Raw genomic sequence first — 25,431 nt, 5'->3', positions numbered from 1 at the left:
CTGACATATTTATTTTATTCACGGAAAAAAATCTAACTAGTGATTTCTCTTGGCGTTCAGTTTATACATTCAAACAGCACAGCACTCTATTTAAACTACTTACCTGTAAATCTGTTATTTGTCCATCCATCCATTTTCATCCGCTTATCCGGAGTTGGGTTGTGGGGGCAGTACCGTCGAGAGGTCCAGACTTCCCTCTCCCCAGCCACCTTGGCCAGCTCCTCTGGGGGAATCCCAAGGGGTTCCCCGGTCAGGTCCGGTAAGAAGTCCACTCCGACAGCTTCTGGTGTTTTTAAAAAGTATACCAGGGGCACGGTAAGGGTCGGAGATGTTTAGTCTATTTAATTTCTGACTATATAAAACGATTTCTTTGGTTTTAAAGTGTGAAGTAAACTCAGACGGAGTAAAATCCAAGCCGATCCCGTTCATGTTCATGTTTACGATCCGTGTTTGTTTGCCTTTTTTGACTGCCAATATGGCGTCTACTAACTGAGAGTCATGTGGGGTCCGGAGCTCTATTCCTTTAAGACGCCGATGCGCAAACAGGAAGGGGTTGGTAGTCCTTCCAGTCCAATCCAGTTGGTGGCAGTAATGCACCAAATAGTTGTTTTCCAAGTGCCATAAGACCACAAAGAAGAGAAAGCAGAAAAAGAAGAAGAGAGGCAGGAGCATTCGTAACAAACTCGAAGCGGTAGTCAAAACATTAAGCATGAAATGCAGTTATCCTGGTGGCTCCAATAAGAGAAAGAAGCAGCTTGCTTCAAAAAATGATTTGTCCATCTGTGTTTAGCAATCTCCATGATTGATGTCAAGTTGTTGTTGTTATTGTTGTTGTTAGCCTCGAGGGAAACATGCCGATTATCACTTGTAAGTCGCTTTGGACAAAAGCGTCTGCTAAATACATAAACATAAACATAAAAAGCTTTTATCTTCTCTTCTGAAAGTGACGTCGTTTTTCTATGTAAACATCAAAAGGATGCAGAAAGGAAAGACAATGGAAAATGTTTAAAGGGAGGAAAACATAGACCAAAATGGAAAATAGAAGAGAAAAAAAGGCTAAAGCACAGGAGCACTGACAGGAAGCTGACAGCAGAGCAAATATTGAAGACGCTCAAAGGGAGAGAAAGACAGGAAAAAAGAGGAGGACTAATAAAAAGTGAAAATAACTCGTGGCAGAAGAGGGGAGAGTTTCACAAATCCAGTTAAAGGTAAGATTGTCAAAAATTTAGTGCAAGGGGGCCCCATGTCTGTGTTCGCCTCGGGCCCCAAATAGCTAAATCCGCCACTGCATATAGGCAGGTGGAGACCACACCCACTAACTGAAGCCTCATTTTGACTTGTTTAAGGACATTACATATCTAAGTTGGACCTAACCGTAGTGTGTTTTTACACTTTAATTTTGAGTGTGACTCAATATCCAGAGCTCCATGGGTTGATAAATGTAATTTATTTTGATAACTTGTGTGTGATTTTGTTATCAGCACATCCAACTATGTCAAGAACAAAATATTTAAGGAGAATATTTCATTAATTAAAATATGTCTTATTTTTATGTTTCCTTTTCTGTTGAGCAGAATATGCTGTATATATAGTAGCCTTCAAAATAAATCAGAGGTTTTGTTTACTTTTGCCTGGCCCAACTTTGTAACCCACCAGTGATGGACGGTGGTTGATCTGAATTATCTGCTTCAGCCACAAAAGCACGAATCATTTGTTTTTATCGGTGCAGCTTTCTGTCAACTACACACAACGATGGTTATGATCTGGTACTTGTCTGAACCAAGTATGGAGAGAAATCAAATATGCATTACCTCCCTGTGTCATGATCCACCCCGGCCTCCCTGACTGTGTCTCTCCTGCCTTGATTACCCTTATTGTGCTCACCTGTCCCTCGTTACTCTGCCCATGTGTTACTGATTCCCTTGTGTATTTATACCGCCCTCCTTGTTGTTGTCTTTGTCGGATCATTGTCGTTTTGTGCATGTTCGTTTGTCCTGTCGCTCCCATTCTACAATTAAACCTTTTTTATTTTTTTATCCGTTGCCTGCTGTTCTGCCTCCTGAAACCCACCACCACACATGGTCTGCCATCTCCACCTGCAGAACTTGACACCCTGCCCTTACGACTTTTTCTTTTTTCAGGCTTGTTTTTCAAAATAAAAGCAGCCTGCAAAGATTGTTCAAATTAAAACTAAGCATGTTCTTGTTTAATTTAGTTATTTCAAGCAAAAGAAAAAAAAGATACAAATCTTGTATTCATCAGATAATTGCAGATGCACTGAAAATACACTTTCAGCTAATAACCAAATATAAAATGAGGAAACATCGAATTATTATGAAGAACTGGGAAAAAGGCACCTTGGACATTTATATTGCAACCTCTTCTCTCATATTTGTTTTACTGAGACAGAAATAAGCATCCGATGGTTAGTACTGACATATTTATGATCATGGACTTTAAGAAATGAGTTCACGGGGCAGCGTATATGTAATATATCTCTAATAGTCACATTCACATGCTGTGGTCACTGAGGCATGGCAGGGGGTGGGGAGAGTACAGCCTCAGTCACTGGGTTTCTCATTTTAACAGACAAGATGTGATGCTTCTTTGCAAACTGACTGATTTCCACTTTTGTCTTTATTTTTCTGAGATGTAATTACCATCCAACTTTAAAACCACCCTTGGAGCCATCATCTGCTTTCTGAAGAGGTAAGGCAAACATTTGATCAGAACTGGAACTTGTGGGATAAAATGGCACTTTAAAACTTTTGATTTATGTTGAAAAACACACGGCTGGGCGGGAACAAAATGACAGGAAGCTGTGGCAGACAGGGGATGTGAAGATAAACCAGAAAAAAAAGCATTTAGAGACATTTGCTCATTGAGATATTAGCATGGAAATGTACTCTCCAGCTGTAATAAACAGTTAAATTACATTTTTTCATGTTCTTGTCAAAGTGACAGCTCAGCTCAGCAGAATTATCAGTCATGCTGCCGGCAGTGCAGGCAGCATGACTTCCTCTCAAAAAGAGTCCCTGGAGATCACCAGGGAGACGGTTAGGTTTTCTCAGCGCTGCTGCTGGACCTAAAATAAACTTAAGACTTAGTCAACAGAGGAAAGAGGAAGTGTGAAGTGCTTCTCTTTCCGATCCGGCCTCTCATACTGAAAAGCAGTAGATCAAGTCACTTGTAAAAAGGCTGGATGGGATTTATTTTGTCTTTTTTGTTTGTACCAAGATGTCTCTGTCACGCAAATACATCTGGACGATTGTGATCCTTGGAATGGTCGCCTCATCTGTGGTGATCGTCTTCATCTTCCTGTTAATCAACAGATGCATGTTCAGAACAGGTGAGTTGAGTTTCATCCACACGTCCACCGCTGAAATAATGATCATTTCCTGATTTTTTTTACACACATCTTCAGAAGCCGTGTTATTAATCAGCTCCTCTTTCGGACCATTTATTATTTTCAAACTGTGACGATTATCTTGAATGTTTTAGTATTTCGTTAGAAAGTTACGTCAGTTAGACAAAGGAGGCAGAAATGTTTGATAAAACCAGAGAAAATGTTTGGAATTTTAGTCCCAGGTTTTATTTGTGTGTTTTGATTTTTATTCATTGTCAAAAAGTGTTGAAAACATGTCCGGGGCAGCGAAAAAATGATTAATGATGCTTAATTTGAGACAAAACAGAAAAAAAAAATACTAAAACAAAATATATTCTTACGTTCTATAGCAGATTTTCCTGTGACATGTAAATTAAAGTGTGAAAAATATAAATAAATGCAGCACTTTATGAAGATAAAAATAAATCCTCGTATAAAAGTGATTTTTTTTTCTTATTATGCACATTTATCAGATTGATTTAACCAATGTATAAATTCTCACATTAAATATAAATAAACTATGCTTTTATTTATGCTTTTTGTGTGATGCCCTCATTCTCTGCCCACAAGATAGATGCATAATGTAGTTGTATCATTTCCACCATAATTGTAAGGACCAAAAATAAAGCTCTTATTGAAACTTTTCATTCATTTGGGACAGTAAAGGTGCTTATTGTAAGGTAACAACATATTTTTAGTTTTGTCGTATTTTAGTATATATTTATTAAAATTATGAGATATTTTGTATCCGAGTGGCGGGAACGGGCTTCCATATTTGACTATATATTTAGATATATGGACAAAAATCTGTTCTACTACGTGGCTGACCAGCTTGTTAAAGGCTGAACTGACCAGGAGGGAAGTCATTCACATCTAAACTGCAAAATTAATTTCACGACTTTGACCGAAGTTAATAAAATTAAAAAACTCCCATATTAAGTGTTATTAGTCTGCACAATCATGAGTTCATTTCACAATTTCATGCATAAGGAAAAAAAAATAGAAATATTTCAAATAAAATCCTAAATGTTTGTTGAAAGAGGTCATATTTTCCCATCACAAGTAACAACAACAACATGACGTAAGTTTGGATTTATCAGCTGCATTAGTAAAACTGCTTTGACGTCATAATGAACGTTTTTGGAGAAGTTGATGTGAAGAAAAAAGTCTGATTTGGTCAAAACTAGAACTAAAGTTAGTGACTCAGTCAACTCGAAACTGCTGGGCAGAAATGTTTCTAGATGACTTGATGTGGCTGGAACTGGGACATATTTTGTATAAACCAATTATTTCTCTCTTGTTTTCTTATCTTTATGTCATCAAATCATCACCACATTTAGTTGTGTAGGATATTAAAATTTGACGAAAAGCCTGACTGAAAGCACAATTGTACAAATGTTTTGTTGAGAAATTATGCAGTTTTGGTCATTTTAGGCAAAAAAAAATAAAATAAAAACGTGTAGGATCTGACATGATATGTTATCATCCCTCATGGGAATCAAGCTCCTAAAGTTCATTTGCTGTGATGAACGTTTTTAATTATTTTCTAAAGGTTTAACTAACACTGAGTTGATTTCAATAGTTAATGTTTAAGTTTTAGGCAAAGATTTAGCACAAAGGGCAGTTTTCTGGGCATGTGTTAGGATGATGCTCAGCTTCAACTACTGTTTTTTTTGTCCCATGGTCTGTCTGCCTCATTGGTCATCTTGAATTGGTGAGTTGAGTTGCAGATGTGTATGTAAAGATTAGTTTGTGAAAATGTCATTATTTTTAAGTGTTCAGACCCTAAAAAGGTAACTTTTAAATGTATTTGGGACCCCTAGAGCAATACTATAATGTAAGATGATCTTCATGTAAATATGTCAGAAATAATAAATTATTTGCAACATCAGATAATAATGTTTGACTATTAATTCAAATATCCACATATTTCTAAGATTTATTTCAGTTAAATTTAGTGCTTGCTTGAATTAGATTAATGGACTTAAATGTGCTTTACTTGGCAGGGGCAGTTATAGAGGGGGTTCCGGGGGCCCCAGTGGAAAGTTTCAAGTCAGTGACTCAATGCAATCTGCTGGGTCCCTTATATAAAAACTTTTAGCAAATGGAATAATTAACTGAGCTCAATGCACTAAGTAGGTTCAGGTGGAATGTTTCCCTTGTCAAGTGCCTTTAGATAACTCTTGTTGTGATATGGGGCTATATAATTATCCAGATGGAGTATCAGGATTGGTACCTTCATCAGAAACCTGCCATTTCTAGTCTTATACATGTCTGCTGCCCCCTGGTAGAAGATTTACAGGTGAAAATAGCCAGTTTTATTTATTTATTACTGCTTTATTGTTTTATTATATTAAAAAAACATCTCCACTCTTAATCACTAAAATGACAGGATCTCCAACATGTGCAGGACTCACCATCGCATCACAAATAAATGCATAAAAGCAAGTTTACTTCACCAACTGCAAATACAGTTTAAAGGGACTTTACGGAGTTTTTGAATTGTTATGCTCGCGATTGCCCCCTCAGGCAAAAAGCGTAACGGCAGCTTCAATGGTAGGTTTGTGCACGAGGCGCGCATGCTGTACGTGCACACTCCCTAACGAAAATAACAGCTGAGACAGTCAGCTCCGTGTGTGTGTTGTGTGTGTGTGTGTGTGTTTGTGTGTGTGTGTGTGTGTGTGTGTGTGTGTGTGTGTGTGTGTGTGTGTGTGTGTGTGTGTGTGTGTGTGTGTGTGTGTGTGTGTGTGTGTGTGTGTGGCCCGGAGGACAGAGGACAGGAGAACGCGCAGCTAATTAATTAAATAATTTGGTTCTGTACCTTTCTCTTCCGCACAGCCGACAACGGGTTAAGATGGGTCAGTCCTCCTGCATGCTCAGATCATTCCTTTCCCATGCTTGAAAAACTGTTCTAAAATTAAAGTTGAACCCACATCTTTTTTATCTGTGAATTCAATGCCGTTTGGCGAGTCTCAAATAAAAATTTGGGCATCTTACTGTAAAAAATATACCATTAACGTAAAAAATAAACTCTAATTCAATTTTGTCTACATCTAGATTCAAACCCAGATCTTCTGCACAAGAGTCCGTCGTCTTTCTAGATGAGCTAATGCACCAGTAATGTCTTTTGTATCTGTAGCTTTTATATCCTTGATGACAGCTGAAACACCATTCAAACAACGGTTCGGAGCGAAAATGGTTATTTTGTTGCTAATTTGCAGGAATATCTAGAAGAAAGTAGCTAAGGGTCATCACAAATGTAGCTAGGTTCATCACTAGGCATGAGGAACAGCGACAAAGTCGCTGAGTTGGCACTACCTCACTTTCTGCTGCTAAATCTACGGATAGCAAATGCTACGGGCTATGCCTGAGTGTGAGCACGCATGAAGCAGCCTACTCGACCTGAGCAGCTCTCTTTTTCTGTGATTTTACAGAAAAACAGGCAATCACAGTAAAAATGCCAGGGCTCATTCTACAGGACCAGGGCACTGCAGGAGAATGTATAAAGAAATGTATTATTTCTATACATGTTTTGACTGTCAAACTTCCATAATGCCCCTTTAATTCTTTCTTAAACCAAAACCATCTTTAGTTAAACAAAGTCTATTACTGAGTTTTGTTCTGGTTTTAAAGTTGTTGATTTTCCACTTCAGTTGTCATTTCACTGTGTTTTTAGCTCTTTGCTAACCCCATTCAACTCTTTGTCCTCCTGACTATCTAAATTCAGAGGCTCTGATTTAAACCAAATAGAAATTATTGTTTTAGTCATTAATTTTAGAATCATAGCAGCAAAGAAGCTTTCCAGTCAGTAAAAATTCATTTGAAGTCTTATTAGGAAAAATAAAAACAAACAAAATTCAAAATAAAAATAAACAAAATTCAAAGAAAAGAGAAGTTGTTTGTTTTCACTTCAACTTAAACAGGAAGCAAAGAACCCAGAGAATATTAAACGATCACTCTTGTGAGAACTTGTATCCGAGGGCTTTGCAGCCCCCCCCCCCCCCCCCCCCCCCCATGAAAATGTCATTATAATTGCATGAATTGCTATAATTAGGGGTACCCTCTGGATTTGATTAGCTTAGATGAAACGTTAATGATCCCTGTGGTGAAACTGGGTGGCAGCAGTTTTGTTCTGGTGTTGGTAAATAAATGAACAAAGAGCAATGAAAGGGAGCAAAATATTGTGTGATGCAAACGTTAATCTTAAGAAACAGCGCACAGGCAGAAAATAAGCTACACATAAAGACTTTGTTTAATATGTAAGAAAATAAATACTGAACATAAACCGGTTTGATTTCAGCTCTTTAACACAAAGGTTTTAACCATTTTTTGTCATTTTCACCCATTTTTTGGTAAATGAAATGAATAAGAATATTTTATAGTGTTATTTTTTATCCTTGGGGGAATTTAGAATTGGTTCCTGTTTGATTTCTTTCTTTCTGCAGAAAAGTTTTATTTTTTCTTGTTTGTTCTTTGCTTTGCAGGAAAACACAAAATTCGGCAGCTGCAGAGAACAGCCGACTCCAAACCCCAGTAATGTATTCATTTACATTAACAGCAGGTGCAGGTCATATCATGACAAAGTTGATTTATTTCAGGAACTCTGTTCAAAAAGTGAAACTTGTGTATTTAGATGCATTCATTACATTACGACTGATACATTTAAACTGTATATTTCTTTAATTTTGATGATTAACTGACAACTAAAATCCCAAATTCAGTATCTCAGAATATTAGAATATCAACGAAGACCAATGCGAAAAAAAGAAGGGATTTTACAAATGTTGGCCAACTGAAAAGTATGAACATGGAACGTATGAGCAGCACTCAGTATTTAGTTGGGGCTCCTTTGGCTTGGATTACTGCAGCAACGCGGCGTGGTGTGGAGTCCATCAGTCTGTGGCACTGCTCATGTGTTATGAGAGCCGATGTTGCTCTGGTAGTGGCCTTCAGCTCTTCTGAATAGTTGGGTCTGGCGTATTGCATCTTCCGACCAGAAAAGGGTGGCTTGCCAACTCCGGGTCGGGGGAGAGGTCCTACCTCAAGTGGAGGAGTTTAAGTATCTCGGGGTCTTGTTCACGAGTGAGGGTAGGAGGGATCGGGAGATCGACAGGCGGATTGGTTCGGTGCCTGCAGTGATGTGGACGCTGAGCCGATCTGTCGTGGTGAAGAGGGAGCTGAGCCAGAAAGCCAGACTCTTGATTTACCGGTCGATCTACGTCCCAATCCTCACCTATGGTCATGAGCTTTGGGTAATGACCGAAAGAACGAGATCGCGGATACAAGCGGCCGAAATGAGTTTCCTTCGTATGGTGGCCGGGCTCAGCCTTAGTGATAGGGTGAGGAGCTCTGATATTCGGGAGGGACTCGGAGTAGAACCGCTGCTCCTCCGGATCGAAAGGAGCCAGTTGAGGTGGTTTGGGCATCTGGTCAAGATGCCTCCTGGACGCCTTCCCGGGGAGGTGTTTTGGGCATGTCCTGCTGCATGGACGCAATTTTCACTTTAGAAGTGTGTTGGGGGGGGGGGCACGGGGGGGGGGGGGGGAATCTTTACAGTATGCTCTAATAGAAAACAGGCTTCAATACAAACAGTTGTTTTCCACTTGGTCCTAGAGCTCAACCAGAGTAAATATAATGTAGCGTAATATTGTTTTTGGATGGTAAAAAGTGCAGGGGTCAAAACTTGACTTTGGAAAAAGTGGGAGGGGCATGTCCCCCCCCCAAAATTACGTCCATGTCCTGCCGACAGGAGGCCCCCGGGTCGACCCAAGACACGTTGGAGAGGTTACATCTCCAATCTGGTCCGGGAACGCCTTGGGGTCCTGCCGGAGGAGCTGGTGGAGAAGGCCGGGGAGAGGACAGTCTGGAGCTCCCTAGTTGGGATGCTGCCCCACGACCCGGACCCGGATAAGCGGAGGAAGACGACGACGACGTATTGCATCTTCCTTTTGTGAAGGTTAAGGTCAGGCCAGTTTGTTGACCAATCAAGAGCAGGGATACCCAGGCACTGGTAGCTTTGGCACTGTGTGCAGGTGCCAAGCCCTGTTGGAAAATCAAGTCTGCATCTTCATAAAGTTGATCAGCAGCAGGAAGCATGAAGTGCTCATAAACATCCTTGGCTGCATTGACCTTGGACCTCAGAAAACACATTGGACCAACACCAAAAGATGACACGGCCCCCAAAACTTTACACCGAACCTCAAGCAATGTGGATTCTGTGCCCCTCCTCTCTTCCTCCAGACTCTGGGACCTTGATTTCCAAAGGAAATGCAAAATTTATTTTCATCAGAGGACAAAGCTTTGGACCACTCAGCAGCAGCCCAGTCTTTATACCAGACGGTTCTGATGCTGTCTGTTGTTCAAGAGTAACTTGACACTATGAATACAATAGCTGAAGCCCATGCATACATCTGTGTGTAGTGGTTCCTCAAGCACTGACTCTAGCTGCAGTCCAAAACAGAGCCTCGGGGTTCCCCACAGAACAGACTGGTGGAATCTGATGATTTGGTTCATGCAGACACCAAAACTTCTGTTAGAAAGGTACGATCTAAACCAGCCAAGAACTGTTGCATGCAGAGATCCCCACTTGGTTTCCCAAGTCTGTTAATTAAGGTGCTGTGATAAACAATGTCAAAAGTGTGGCCCAGAGAGACTTTATTAGACCTCACCTGTAAATTTAGTCTCTACATCAGGTTGTTGATGTAAAATGACACTTGTACCGTTGTCATGTTTAGATTTTTACTAATATGTCTATTTTAAACATATTTTGAGAAGTGAAAACAAGAAAACCAATAAAAGTATTTTTGCATTTTGAATTTGAAAATAATAAAGCGCCTTTTGTTCAGGACTAACATCGCCATTTTGATCCTCATCTCGAAAAGTTTGGACACGCTTTGTCTAGAATAAAGTAAATAAAACCGTCTGACGATACTAATTATATTTTCACACCTCTGGTTGAATCATAAGAAAATCTGAATCACAAGCATTTTCTAGAGATAAAACATGAACAACACAAATTTACCTGAGTTGGCTTTGACTACGTTTCAGGAGCAACAAATACCAGGAGAGAAACGTGGACTGCAGGAATCCCACACCCCCATTCCCATCTCGGGCACAGTTCCTCACAGCAGGCAAGAAACTGCTTGATTCCCAAAATTTCCCTTCGTCTTACTTTTTCTAATCTGAAATCCACAGTGACTAAAGAAAATGTCAGAAATAATCACAACAGGGTTATTTGAATTAATTTTAAACAGTTTTTGTTATTTCAGAGGCCCAAAGCTATGAGAACTTGGCTGAAGAACCGGACTATGAGCATATTCCTGAATATGAGCAGAGTACAGACCATCAGCTGGATTATGTGAAGGTGGAGAACGAGTCAGACATCCTCCATTGTCCCTCTTTCTACAATAATCCAAATCCACAGATAAAAGCATGTAATTATGTGGGCCAGAGCTATGAAAACCTGGCTGAGAACGACTATGAGGAGAGCACGGACCAGCCGGACTACGTGCAGGCGGACGATGAGGCTGATCCAGGTCCAAATTTTAAATCCGGTGGTTTGTTGGGACAAAGCTGCGGAAACTTGTCTGATGATCATGACTACGAGGAGAGCGTGGACGAGCCTGACTATGAGCAGGTGGATGATGACACTGATCCAGGTCCAAATTTTAAATCCGGTGGTTTGTTTGGTGAAAGCTGCAGAAACTTTTCTGATGATCATGACTACGAGGAGAGCACGGACCTTCAGCCTGACTACATGAAGGTGGAGGACGAGAAGACGCTTCCGTCTCATTCAGCAGATCCAGATTCAGGAGACTACGACGACATCGGAGAGTACGATGATGACTATGATTATGATGATGTGGAGTAAGATACACACTTGCTTAACTCATCTGAATCCTGCTGGGCAGAGATTTGTTGTGTTGGCAATCCTTTTTATTTTAATGGTGTAAATCAGTGGACTTTCAAAATAAAACCATAAAAAAAGATAAAAATGGTAACATTGCTAAAAGTATGTTTTATAATGTTTTGTGATTTTTGCTCATCATGTGTATTTTTGGCCTTTTGGATAGCTTGTGATATTTTACTTGTGAATATATTGTTTTATATGATTCATTAATTACATGATATTAGGGGTATGTATTGGCAAGAATCTAGCAATCGCAGAACAGGCAAGACGATACGATATATGGTGATACTAAAAGTCGACAATACTTTCAATTTTTAAAACTCAGTTAAATTGTAAAATTCGGGCCAAACACATTCAGGACACATTGTGGGATCAGAATGGAGGTGGTAAACTGCTGCCTCCCAGCAGTGGGACTTTGAATTACACCTGACCAAAATAATACAGTAGATGTTTGCATGTAAATCCTCAATCAATTAAATATTGATTCAGTATAATAACACAAAATACTGCGATATTTCAGCGTGTTTTCTTACATCTCTACATGATGAGTTTAAAAAAACGGCCGTCTTGTAGCTCACGGTGCCTCATCTCCTTTTGAAGGCCCGCTTGAAGACATAAATGCTTTTATTCTTTATTTCATATAGATCAGCAATATCAGGATCAGGGGAAGCAAGAGTCTTGAAAATGTGCTTGTGCATAGAAAAGCTTTAGAAGTGATTAAAATATGATGTGCTGTTGTGCATAACGGAGCAGTTTTTAGCATTTGTCAGCGGAATCCTCTGAAGTTACTAAATCCCTAAATGCTCTGAAGTCAAACCTTCCAGATCAAGCGTTTCAACCACAGACTCGGAAAACTGCTCCGTTTAAACAGGCTGAATATTTCATGAATCTGTGTTTTTAAAGTTTAATCTGAGATAAGTATGGTTGGAGGTAAAAGCTCCTAATCCTGGATCTAACCAACAAATTTAAAGCAAAAGGGGGTAAATAGATGAGTTTACTTCATGGTGCACTATCTAAACTGCTCAGAATGATGCGAAAGCATAACTGAGTCTTTTGGTTAAAGATTAAACTTTTGAGGTGAACATAAATATTTTGTCACATTTATTTTATAAATGCTTGAAGCCCATGCACCATGCTGCAGCTGATTTGGTTGAATTATGTCATCGACGGCAGGTTTGTGTGGCCCGGTCATAAAACCCTGAGCTGTTTTACATTCAAGATGAGGAACTGGAAGAAATGTCTACAAAAATGTGGAATTAGATTGTGGAACAAAAAACATCATAAAGAACAGTTAAATCTATTTTATACCTGTTTGTGTGATGAGTCATCTATTTAACATGTTTAAGGCTTCACATTTGGGGAAGTAAATTCTTCTTAGTGCTGGTAGAAATAGAGGAATGATCATGAAAGGTTCTCAATGAATCTTTTATTTTGAAATTGTATTATTAAAAAAGGTGCAATTGTTTGTTATACTTAATAATGTCCCAAAGTTAAAATAACTTTTCACATTAAATGTGCATTTTTTGACACACAGAGTGACTTTTCTTCTGGTCTGGGTCATTTTTAAACCTCTTTGTTCGTTTCTCAAAGCTGGAACACTGAAAATTATTTAAACAACATGTACTCGTTATTTCTTATTGGATTTCAACAGCTTTATTGATGGAGCTGCCTTGTGCATTAAAACCTGATGAAGACACATGCTGGTTTATTCGCCACAAAGAAGGACTTTCAGCGTGTAAAATCTATAGGTTCAGTTGTTTTGTTATTTTGTTCTTGGAGGGATGGAGACCTCTGTCACCATCCATCCATTTTCGGACGCTTATCCGGGGTTGGGTCGCAGGGGCAGTGGCATAAGCAGAGAGGCCCAGACTACCCTCTCCTCATCCCAAGGCGTTCCCTGGCCAGCCGAGAGACATAGTCCCTCCAGCCTGTCCTGGGGTCTTCCTTTAGGGCTTCTCCTGGTTGGGCGTGCCCGGAAAACCTCACAAGGAAAGTGTCCAGTAGGCATCCTAACTAGATGCCCGAGCCACCTCAGCTGGCTCCTCTCAACGTGGAGGAGCAGATGGTCTACTCTGAGCCCCTCCCGGATGACCAAACTTTTCACACTATCTCTAGGGGAGAGCCCAGCCACCCTGCGAGAAAACTCATTTTGGCCACTTGTATCCACGATCTCGTTCTTTTGGCCACTACCCAAAGCTCCTGACCAAAGGTGAGGGTAGGAACGTAAATCCACCGGCAAACTGACAGCTTTGCCTTCCAGCTCAGCTCTCCCTTAACCACGACAGATTAGTACAACGCCCGCATCACTGCAGATGCAGCACCAATCCACCTGTCGATGTCGCACTTCTCTCCCTCACTCGTGAACAAGACCCCAAGATACTTAAACTCCTCCACTTGGGCCAGGACCTCATCCCTGACCTATCATCCCTGACCGCTATCATCGAGTCCACCCTCACCTCCTCCATCACCGTGTGGTACGCTGGAGCTACCGCCAGGGACAAGAAGAGGCTGCAGCGTGTCGTGCGCTCTGCAGAGAAGGTTATTGGCTGCAAACTCCCCTCCATTCAAGATCTGTACACCTCTATAGGACATTGAGGCGTGCAGGTCGGATAATAGCTGACTCGTCTCACCCTGGACACAGTCTCTTCGACTCGCTCCCATCTGGCAGAAGGCTCAGATCCTTTCGGACCAGAACCTCTCGCCACAAAAACAGTTTCTTCCCCTCTGCAGTTGGACTTTTGAATGAAAATCCTAGGGCAGCCCACTCAAGTTGATTGGTCCCAGTCACGTGACCCGATGCTGTGCTTGAACCATTCAACAAATACTCAGATAAAAACCTACACGGAGTAGATAGCTGCTTCTCTAATTCTTGCCACTTTTTACATTAATAATTTTATCATGAGTGTTTTATTAGTTCTTATATTTGCTTATCTCTGAATTAATTATTTTTTCTATCTTACTTTCTGCACCAAAATACCGCAGCAATTTCCTAATGTTGTGACTTGGCACACATATGGCAATAAAAACTTCTGATTCTGATTCTGATTCTGACCTGGAGGAGACATTCTACCCTTTTCCAACTCAAGACCATGCTCTCAGATTTAGAGGAGCTGATTCTCATCCCAGCTTTAGACAAATTAGCATAATACACCTGGAAGTGTGACCTTTGTCCTTCTTGCCAGTCTTTGCCATCTAGGAAACACTGAGAAGCCTCTTCAGTGGGTCTAGAAGAACTAAATGGGTTTGATGGAGCCTTGGCTGCTCCATCCTATCTTCTAAAACACTTTAAAAATCTCAAGCTAGATGGTTTAAGTAGAAGATCTGAAGGATAAAGTCACATAAAGGGTCAAATGTGGTGCTTAGAGAGCGTTTTGGAACAACAAAGTGATCAGAAACCATCTTGCCATACATATTCCTCTACAATTCTGTATTTAATAGGATTAAAGCACATCAACCCTGGGGTCTCATGGTCCTCATTAGATTAATACTGTACATAATGCATGGAGACAGACAGAAGAGGGGGTAATTAATGGGGCCTGGGGTGTCTCCTACTTTCTGAAGACTCCATAATCTAATGACGATGTCATGTTTCAGTGCTCATTTTATTTTTAACGAATTCTAAACAAACGTTTATTGTACTTTAACCACATCAGTCAATGACTTTTTGTTAAATGAAAAACCATCCACGTATCCATCCATGATCCAACCATCCCAATGTGTTTTCAGGAAAAAATAAAATAAAATAAAACACTCTCCCACTAGGCAGTTCTTCATCCATCACAGGGTCTTCATGGATTAGTGCCAAGTAATAAAAAACAAAAAGAAAAACATTGTAAAAAAAGGTGAGAAGGTTAGCTGAACTATTATTAACAAATATAATAATAATGTGCTACACTTAGCAAAAATGAGTGCTTTTATTTTGAAATTAAGCCTTTTTGTATCACATAAGGAAAGATTACTCTCAAACTCCAACTAACTAGCTATTGTGTGTTTGTTTATTTCAAACATTTAGAGTCACAATGAGTGGTATTCATAATGTATATTTCCATAGGTATGTTTGTGAAAGGGAGGTGCAAGTACACACTTTTATTCAGCCCTAGCCTGACCAGCCAGCCCCATGCTTCCTAGTTCTCTGTGCAGAACAGAGCAGGAGTCTGGCAGGCCAGGCTAATTCAGCCCCATTACGTTTCTTTTCAGGTTAGTATTCATTAAAAAAAACTATCAAGATAGATATTTAAACAAACAAATAAATAAATACTAATTACTTAATTTTAAAATGTAAAATTAAAAAAAACTGCTTCAATTTTTAAAAATTTCAATAAATCAGTTGATTAGTTGGTTAATTTTAGCCTCATGAAGTGATTTCTCTTTTGTTTTTTGTTTTTATTGACGAGGATAAAATTTGATTCGCGTGGCAAACACAAGTCTTATTTTGAAAGGCGCGGAGCGGAAGTGGCCGGTTGGCGCTGAGTGCGGGCAGCAGCAGCGGCAGATCGCGTCGCATTCCAATGTGATCGAGATGTGATGGCTCTGTGGACTTCGCGCTTCCAAACCCCGTCTTCAGGCGCAGTTTTCACGGATAAAATGTCCAACCAGAAGGAGGCTAGCCCTTGTCCCGATGGCTACAGAGCTCTCAGCACCGCGGAGCTGCGCGAGCTCTTACAGAACGGCGACAAAATGGATCAAATCATCCGACTCAGTGAGAAGGTATCTCATCTTCTGTTACACAAAGTGCCGTGTGGGCTAAATGTGTCAGCTAATATCGCTCTTTTTAACACTCTTTGGAAGAATTTTCTTTTTTAAATGAGCGTTTATGACATTTTTGGTGGTCAGCACGAGGAAATCCTCTTTTCAAGACTCATCGATTGTCTGTGTGACGAGTTATTTCTCTCTCGCGTTACCTTCGGGGTACCTGATTTAAAGAAGATGAAGTTGGGCGTGCTTGTTTAGAAGTGATTGTAAGTGCAAGGGCATCCTGGTGGCTCCGTTCAGGAAGCTTCGTGGATCTGATGCACGCTGCTGGTTCTGGTGGTTTAGGATTCTGTTGCAGATTCAAGAGTTAAAAGAAACACAACAAATAAGCTTTCTTAACAAATAAATGAAACTTTAATATTTCCCGAATGCCAGTTTGAATGAAATTTTACAAGTGATGTCCAGTTTATTCTATTCTTCTCATAAATAAATGAAATAAACCCTACATATTTTAATGTTCTTAACCAAAACACAGCTGCTACTCCCTTAACCCTTTCCCCTTAATCCCACTCCATATTAAGATTTAATGACTTACGCTATGGCTGTATAATACAGCCTGTATTAATACATTTATGTCCTCCCACAGCATTATTAATGCAGGGACCAGGAGGGTCCCAAACTCTTTCGTGAGTTTACAATAAAAGGTGTTCAGCAGGCTGCAGGAGTGATGGTTGTGCACAACCATGGGTGGAGTGATAATGGTGTGTGCAGTGAAACATAACCGTGCACCCTGCACGGCTGAAAGATGAAGGAATTCCTCTTTTGTTGGTGTTCCTGCTGCTGGTGGCTGTCATGAGCAGTTATCTGGTGGTGACAGCTGAAAATCACGTTTTTGTTGTCAGGTTCTGGGTGGAGGTTTAAAACCCGGTGATGGAATAATGGAGCTTTAGCAGCTGGATTACAAGAGAAGGTTCCACAGTTGTGACTCACATCCGCGCAGGGCTCAGGGCTGTTTTCAGTCAGTCTCAACCAAACCTCCCATTAAACGTAATTATTTAATAATGCAGACCCTCTTTGGTTTTCTTCAGAGCTCCCAGCCATGTAGTCTGAATTAATACAGGTAATGAAACATGAGCGTATATGAAGATGTCTTCATTTCCTGAATTTGATGATTTCACACGCCGTCTCTCATCTGCTAATTAGCCGTGGGAGCAGGTCACTTCAATAGTTTTGTGTTAATTATGAATGTTTTGTTTTAATCACAGAAGGTGAATCATAACCACAGCTGCTGCAGTCTTCCTGATGCAGCAGAGCTCGCCACTGGAGATGCACCAAACTGCATTTCACTCACTTTTTAAAGGTTTAACGTGCCCAGTGCTGATTATTTCCACCCAAAAACTTTAATTTAGAGCAGGGGTGTCAACTTTTCATGGCGAGAGCCAAAGTCGTTGAGTTAAAAGTCCCTGTGGGCCACAAAAATGTGATTTAAAAAAAAAGTATTTACAAGTGCATGGTGATTCCTATAAATTCTTATATAAATGTTGGCAACATTAGGTGTGTTTCTATTGTCGGGGCTTGGGGGTCATTTCTGGGAGGGAGGAATTGACCAGGAGATACGATGGCTGTTATGTCTCCATACCACTTCAGCTCTGTCAGGACTTTGCACAGATGTCAGCATATCGCGACTGCTTCGGCGGTGAGCGATGTCACTGATCAGTGCCAAAAAGCATCTACAGAAAAAAAAACAGCATAATTTAATCTATTCTGAGGACTGGGAGAGCTGCTGTGTGATGTAAAATGTGTCATTCAGCGACCAGAAGACGCACAGTTTTTTACCATGAGACAAAGCCTTGTGAATTATGTTGTTTTGGGCCGGGGGGGGGGGGGGGGGGGGTAGACCGATAAATCGGGCCGATATTCACCGCCAGCATCGGCTGATACTTGCCCTTAGTAAAGCTGACTTAAAGTCAGGCTCATCCATGGGCAGCACGGTGCTGTTGCAGGATTTTATTTAAATGTATTTTTACGTTCACTAATAACATCTGCATTATTCAAAATGAACTTTATTTAGGTGTCTGACTTAAACATTGAGAAATGCGTAAGTTTATGATTGAACAGTTAACTGATTAAGCGTTAGAAATTTTGTTAATCAACTAATGTTTTTAGGGACAATTTAGCATGAAAATGAGGTGGAAAACGTCTGGATATGGGCCATGAAAATTGGTCTATAAATATCAGCAGTACATATGAGCCATCGGCTGACCTTTTCCCCTACATGTCGGTATTGGCGATAGAAAAACCAACATCTGTCTAACTCTAGTTGGGGGTTTAGTGATGATCATTTGAAAACAGTGAATATTGTTTCTTTTCTTTAGCTTCTTTTCTGCTTCACTAGCAGCTCGTCTAATTGTACTAATGCTGGTTGTTTTGGGCAATGTCTGATGATGTAAAATTGAGCTACAACCAATCAGAGTGAGTTGGCGCTGGAGCTATATGGCAAAAATTTTAAATCCCGATGCAGCTCATTTTATATCCCGAAAACGATATAGCGTCATTTCTTTTAATTCGATTCATAGTTTGTATCTTGGATTGAGTGTTTGCACCGACTCACGAAGCTCACGTTTCTCGGCCATGTAGATTGGAACCATACCTTTGCAGATGTGCTTGGCAACTGCGGCTCCTTCCGTCTGCGGGAGCTGTGATTACATGGAGAACCCTGGGTAAACGCCTGTTGCAGAGTCTGTGTCTGGAGTTTGTTATGAGTGCTTACGCTACCACTCAACACTGCATTTGCTTGTTGACTCTCTATTCTTTTTGGGTTGGCAGGTCATCCTGGTCTGATCCGCATCTGCTACCGTCTTCCTCCATGTTTGTTTATGCATGGCTAGCGTGCATGGGCATGCCGTAAGGTGCATCGTGACGTACTGCCTAACCGTGGTGTAAACGATAGAACTTCATATAAAACGATAGACATTTTTTCTCGTACAGATGAAATGTTTAGTCATATCGCCCACCCCTAGCATGAGTTAACCAAACGTTCCGCTCAGTGAGTGCCGAGACTTTCCCAGTACCTACCCCAGGTCAGGTCCTCTGTTTGTTCCTGAAAATGTCTCTTTTGGTTATCCTGGTGAAGTGGAGATGTGCATGCGGGGGAAGTTCTGGTAACATTACACTGAAGTTCTGATACTAAAGTTCTGATAGTGGAAACACACCTATTGAAGAGTGTTTGAGGTCAATTTTCTGCCTGAAACGCTCAGTGTTGTGCCGTTGTCAGGTAAAAACTCTGCACTGCATTTGAATTTAAATCTGCCATTGCTATTGGCTAAGAGGTACCATGGAACGTTAGCTGGTACCATATGATGTCACAATGTCGTTGTGAGCCTGTGTATGTGTGTATTTGTTAGCGGCTCCGCCCTCTTGGTCTGCTAGGCAACAGCATTTGTTGCATTTTTCAAACAGGAATTTGGAGTTGAGTAAGAATCTGGTAGGGGGTGACTTGCTCTTTAAATAATCACCTTCTTAGGGATCGGATTGTCCCTATTTAATCCACAAAAATTCACATAGAATCAACAACACCTCATTCATTTTCTGCTTTAATTTAAAACATTTTTATTGGTGCTTTGAGGCACAATTGGAAGAATAAAAAAATCCTCTCTGCAGCATCCGGATCAATTTAGGTCACATTCACCGGGGTCGTCTGAGGTAAATGTTCAAAGCACGGCAACAGACCGACTTTTGGATGAGGGAATGTTTCCCATTCTCACTACAGACTCTGTTTTTGTGGTCAAGTTGAAACAGGGAAGCGTCAGTCAGGCCGATAAACTCAGATGCGTTAAAGCTCAAAGAGGATTTGAGGAGCTGACTGGAAATCCTCCATGGGTTCAGGTTTCAGATGCCTCATTTCTTCTTTTTTTATCTGTTATAAAACAGAATCAGTCATATTCTTTTTATAGTTTTCCCAAGTGGTCCATATAACAGACACCGAGCTGGCCTTCCACGTTAAACCTTTGGTTTCCATGCTAACAGGACAGATTCTGGATTTTGGCTGTCAGTTTTGTCTCAGACTGTTTAATTGGTGGTTTCTGACTCCAGAAGGCTTGTTAGGCTCAAGACTCGTTTGGGATGAAAGAACAACGCCTATTTGCTGCCTTTCATGCTGCCAGACGAGTTGAACCACAGCGAACAACAACAGGGCCGCACCTTGCCCTGTCCCGACTGCGACGTGCTCCCCGAGTGTCAGGGATTATAACCGCCGTCTGAACTCCCCTTTTAAGTCCACGGATCAAAGTGTGAGGGACATGTCGTCTCCGAAGACAGCAGTAGTTATCGGTGGATAAACAGAGCTGGCAGGAAATGAAGTGTTCCGTTCTCATTCCTGTTAATGGAAAACTGGTCGGGAAAACTGAGATAATTTGCAGTCAGACAGACATCTCCCGCAAACCCCTTCAAAACTTTGTTTTTAGCGACCCGTAAACATGTGACACAGATGCAGCATACTGCACCAGACACAACGAGGCGGCCCTCAGAGTGACCGGCTCTCAGAGGAGATCAAAGTATCCGTCTGAGCTGTCTGGCAGGAGTGCCGAGCTGGATGGAGCAGAAAGAGAACAAGATCCAGATTCTTCACCTTTTTAAGGCTCACAGTGTTTTCTTGTGGAAGCCGTTCCAGCGCAGCGTCTCAGTGGCTCCATTGTTCAACGTGACTTATGGGGATGGCGTTCATTTTAATTATTTATGGGCTTTTTTATGGTCTAGTGACAGTGTGACATTCCGGACCCCTCCCCCATAAATCCCAATATCCGATCGTCTCACCAGCGCTGCAGCTGCGTTTGACTCCACACTACACAATCATCTCCTTTTTGTGCTTCTTCACAGCCTTACGTTTGTATTTTCCTTGTTTTGGTCGATGCTTTTGTCCTCAGGAGCTGCAGATGAGCTAAACGTGAACGTTTGTGTTCACCGAGTGGCTTTTACGGACTTTTGATTTCAACAAAGACCGCTTTGGCTTTTGTTAATGTCTCAGTTCTGTCCACAAGTAAGCTGTTTGGTGTAACGCATACAAAAATTAAACTACTAAAGAAGCTGCAGCTCCAATGTGATGATAAATTACCAAAAGTTTTCCTAATAAATTCCTGAATTGCTGTTGAGCTTTGAAATAATTGGTCAGATCAGGTGATTTGCTGACATCACACCTTTATTTTATTCTCAGTTGCTCAGACGGGGTTAATATTTACTTATAATTCACTGTATAAAGAAACACTGGAGTGAAACTGCTGACGACGTGGAAAATGTGACCCTGCTTCTCACCCGCAGTTATAAAACTCACTTAAAGGTCACTTAACATTTAGGAGCTGATGCGTCTGTAGTTCTCTCATGCCAGCAGGGGATGATAAGGCCGTCTGTCATCGACAGCGGGTTTATCAGGCAGCTCCGGGGATGCAGAAACTGGCCTGACTCGGGTTGCACGGCGGACTCGCGCGGCCGCGGTGGGATTTTTATTTCGATACTAATAGCTCGACAGCTTGTTTTACAGCCGTCTCCTGTGAGACCCTCCTGCACCAGTAAAAATGAGCTCTTGCAGGATATGGTCGATCATAAATGTGTCCCTGCATGAACAGAGTCATTCGATATCGGAAATGTTACTCAGCAGCTCCACAACCTGTTTCTTAGAAACTCTTTCAGTTTCTTCAAAGCATTTGGACGCCTCTTTGTCCTGAGAATCCACCGATAAGCCTCACTTTATGACCAGCTCTCATTATGAAACCAATGAAAAGGAAATTTAAAGAGCAAGTCACCCCCAAATCAACTTTTTTTTCTGATAAACTATATAAATGTGTCTAATCGTGCTGCAGACACGTGTAGTCAATAGTTTTGCACTTTAGTGCATTTTAGTAAAAATTTTAATTTTCTGCCTAAAACTGTCAGTGTTGTGCCGTTGTCAGGTAAAACCTCTGCACTGCATTTGAATTTAAATCTGCCATCGCTATTGGCTAAGATCTACCCTAGAACGTTAGCTGGTACCATATGATGTCACAATGTCATTGTGAGCCTGTGTGTGTGTGTTTGTATACAGAGCTCCGGGAGTTCACGTCACTTCTCCCGGCATGCAACAGTTCAAATCGAAACTGCGCCATATTGGCAGGCAGAAGCCCGCAGCTGGACTATTTGTTAGTGTCAGAAAACTCAAAGTGGAAATATGGTAGATTCCTGTTGTGCGCCAGGATGCAGAACAGATGCGGACGACATAGGGAATGAGCCACCTACAGGATTCCCCAAGATCCGGAATGCCGCAAACGTTGGATCATTGTAATAAAACGAGCTAGTGACCGGGCTGAAATGAAGCTGTGGGATCCCGAGAGTAAAGGTTTTCACTTATGCAGCGACCGCTTCATATCAGGTACTTAAACCAACGTTTCCTCAACTGTGTATGTTGTTTATTTTAAATGTTTTATTACGATTCTTAGTGGGCTTCCTAAACTTATTTTGGCGTGGCTTTTTCTGTCTTATTACTCACAGCAACAAGTAAACGTCACGTAAAACGTTGCCTCGTGATTTCTGCGTGCTGCCGTTTACGTGTTTTATGATCACAGCAATTAACCGGCTAAGCTGTATTTAATTTTTAAGCAATGATTGATCACTTGTCAGATCACACATAAAAAGCACTTTGGATTGCTATTATCTGTGTCACCGAGACGGATCTCAGACAGATCCTGAGACGCTCCTGCCTGACATATTTATTTTATTCACGGAAAAAAAATCAAACTAGTGATTTCTCTTGGCGTTCAGTTTATACATTCAAACAGCACAGCACTCGATTTAAGCTACTTACATGTAAATCTGTTATTTGTCCATCCATTTTCATCCGCTTATCCGGAGTCGGGTCGCAGGGGCAGTAGCGTCGAGAGGCCCAGACTTCCCTCTCCCCAGCCACCTGGGCCAGCTCCTCCGGAGAAAACCCAAGGGGTTCCCCGGCCAGGTCCGGTAAGAAATCCGCTCCTACAGCTTCTGGCGTTTTTAAAAAGTATCCCAGGGGCATGGTAAGGGTCGGAGATGTTTAGTCTATTTAATTTCTGACTATATAAAACGATTTCTTCGGTTTAAAAGTGTGAAGTAAACTCCGAAGTAAAATCCAAGCCGATCCCGTTCATTATGTTTACCTTTTTTGCCTGCCAACATGGCGTCTACTCTCTGAGAGTCACGTGACTTCCGGAGCTCTATTTGTTAGCTGCTCCGCCCTCTCGGTCTGCTAGGCAACAGCATGTGTTGCATTTTTCAAACAGGAAGTGGGAGTTGAGTAAGAATCTGGTAAGGGGGTGACTTGCTCTTTAATGAAGTCAAAGTAGAGATAGACTCATATCAGGCTGATATTTGCATAATAAATACTTTAAAACACGATTGTCTTCAGTTTATTGATGTTTTTGAGAAACTTTGGTTAAATGCCTGATTTTATTATTGTGCAGTGAACAAAATGAAGATTTGGTTAAATTTCGAGTTCAAAAGCTGATTCAAGTTCAGAAATGTGCATCTGCTGCTATGTTTTAGCAGGGAAACGTCTGGATATCAGCCATGAAAATCGGCATCGCTATCTGCAGTAAAAAACCCAATATGGTTGATTTCTAGTGCCCATAACTGATGTTATTGCTTATAACATCAATGATTTATCCTGATAATCCTTAAAACATGATTATTTATTGGTAAATATCCTAGCTACATAAAATACGTCTTACATCCAGACGTTTAAGAGGCAGCAGGTGAAGATGCATCATCAGAATAGCTGCAGATCTGTTCTCTTTGCAAGTGAGCAGGGATTAGAGGCGTTTTGTTTTCTGTTAAGTGGATTTCTGATGTTCTTGGCATATTTCACTGCATCACGTGCCGCACAGCACAGATATTTCTCATGCATGACGGAGTCGTCATGTAAATATGCACCATGCTGGGAAATGGGAAGAAACTGGAAGCTGATTCCACATTTTTCTGTGTTTTTGTTCAGTTTCAGGAGCTCCAAGTGGACAGGGAGATGCTGCTGACCTCCAACCGGAGCTTGGCGGAGGAGAGCCTCGCTCGACGACCCCGTCTCAACAACAGCAAACTCCAGCTGGCAGAGAAGTACGGGGAACTATCCGGCCTTGTAACGACATGCTGGGAAAAACAGAATCAACTGGGTGAGTTTACCTCGCCGCGGAGGTGCTGCCTGGGAGGTCAGGGAGTGGGGGGGACTGGTTCAGGTTTCATGTCGCTGAGAGACCCGTGGGCAATGGATGTGGAGAGAGAGAGCCATCATGGTGTCAATGTCACTGGTTTAGGTTCCAGGTCTGGATCGATAAACATGGCACAAGTGAATTTAGCTGACTGTCCCTGTGGTCCGTGGCCCTCAGAAGCCTGAAACAACTCGGTGGAGAAAAAAGCCAAACGAATCCCTCAAAGAAAAGGTTGCGTTCAACCACTTAAGGTCAACGCTAATTACACACGAGATCCCTCTGAGGCTCCTCGGTGCCTTCCCTTGTAATTGGAACACCAACACTCTCTGGTTGAGGCGTCCAAAACAAAACTATATTTAAATCACACCCAGGCGGGTTTGGAGAAGGAGGGAAGTTTCACATCAGACTGGAGACAAGCCTGTGAGCGTCAGCGAGACGAGCCTTCATCTGCACAGCCAAAGCCGCAGCATGACTCGGGTTTGGTCATGGGAACCAAATGGAGCATATCAAATGCCAGCAGGAAGCTTGCAGCAGTTGTCAAGGAATTTGTGGGGTGAAGAAGCGGGAGGGGGTTGTCTTTGTTTAGTAAAGTCATGGTTTTGACAGAGAGGCTAGCTAAAAGGCAGCAGCAGAGGATGCCTTCTAATCAGTGGTGCTGCGTTTTCGGCTGAAAGCTTTTCACATCCAGAGCAGGTGATAAAACACATTCTGCTGCTCTCATTTACATAAATGACGCCTCTTTCTTCAAGTTCAGCTACAGTAATGAAACGGCTCTGCCAGACTTTTTTCCTTCTTTTCTGTCTCAGCTGCGAGTCCGTGGTGGAAGTTGGGTGGAATGTTAAACTTCCTGCGCAATACAGATGCTATCCCACCTCCCCAGCAATGCAGAATGGGCGGGGGTCCGTCCTTCCTGTGAGAACATCTGATTCTCATTTGGCACAGAGTGACGGGGTCAAAAAAGATGAATGAATTTTCTTGACGTAGCAGAGGCGGAGTGCGGAGTGGACAACGGCAGAGGGTGTTATTGTTTGATGCATCCTGCTGTTTTCCAGAGAGGATCCGTGACCAGGAAAAGCTTCCAGGTGGAGGAAAAACCTTCACCCCTTCTGCCTTTTATCACAAACACCACTGGTGTCAGTATCTGATGATCAGTCATTTATTACAAATAACCCAAGACTGGCTGTTGCGCCGTTTTTCCACACATGTTCACGAGGATTCTTTACTGTCGTCTGTTTATGGACAAGGCT

At 41.6% G+C, this 25,431-nt stretch overlaps 2 protein-coding genes across 3 annotated transcripts in view; both read left to right on the top strand.

Moving 5' to 3' along the window:
* Positions 1 to 2,564: 2,564 nt before the first annotated feature.
* On the top strand, positions 2,565 to 13,679 carry LOC107387122 (uncharacterized). 2 transcript variants are annotated; one of them, XM_070555400.1, is made up of 5 exons: positions 2,565 to 2,709; positions 3,238 to 3,349; positions 7,870 to 7,918; positions 10,433 to 10,515; positions 10,654 to 13,679. In XM_070555400.1, exons 2-5 carry the CDS (start codon positions 3,238 to 3,240, stop codon positions 11,253 to 11,255), a joined length of 846 nt encoding a protein of 281 aa, XP_070411501.1. In that variant the 5' UTR covers positions 2,565 to 2,709; the 3' UTR covers positions 11,256 to 13,679. The 2 variants fall into 2 exon arrangements, with proteins under 2 accessions (XP_070411501.1, XP_015817380.1); XM_015961894.3 differs by lacking the exon at positions 2,565 to 2,709 and having other exon boundaries at positions 2,838 to 3,349; positions 10,654 to 13,678.
* A 1,804-nt stretch (positions 13,680 to 15,483) lies between these two features.
* The window catches only part of vps37d (VPS37D subunit of ESCRT-I), a 47,905-nt gene continuing 37,957 nt past the window's right edge, over positions 15,484 to 25,431 (top strand). Inside the window, exons 1-2 of the mRNA XM_015961893.3 lie at positions 15,484 to 16,001; positions 23,977 to 24,148. Coding sequence (XP_015817379.3) covers positions 15,819 to 16,001; positions 23,977 to 24,148 — 355 coding nt within the window. The 5' untranslated portion in view covers positions 15,484 to 15,818. The remainder of the gene's footprint in view (positions 16,002 to 23,976; positions 24,149 to 25,431) is intronic.

The sequence above is a fragment of the Nothobranchius furzeri genome, chromosome 10 (genome assembly GCF_043380555.1).
Source record: "Nothobranchius furzeri strain GRZ-AD chromosome 10, NfurGRZ-RIMD1, whole genome shotgun sequence".
Lineage (NCBI taxonomy): Eukaryota > Metazoa > Chordata > Actinopteri > Cyprinodontiformes > Nothobranchiidae > Nothobranchius > Nothobranchius furzeri.
The sequence above is the reverse complement of the archived record's forward strand: the minus strand, read 5'-3'. Positions and strand labels throughout refer to the sequence as shown.

Bases quoted from the DNA above. Each gene is read 5' to 3' on its own strand.
- LOC107387122 (XM_070555400.1), top strand. From the start codon at position 3,238: ATGTCTCTGTCACGCAAATACATCTGGACGATTGTGATCCTTGGAATG. The intron at 7,919-10,432 runs GTAATGTATTCA...ACTACGTTTCAG, and splicing joins ACAGCCGACTCCAAACCCCA to GAGCAACAAATACCAGGAGA. The intron at 10,516-10,653 runs GCAAGAAACTGC...TTGTTATTTCAG, and splicing joins GGCACAGTTCCTCACAGCAG to AGGCCCAAAGCTATGAGAAC.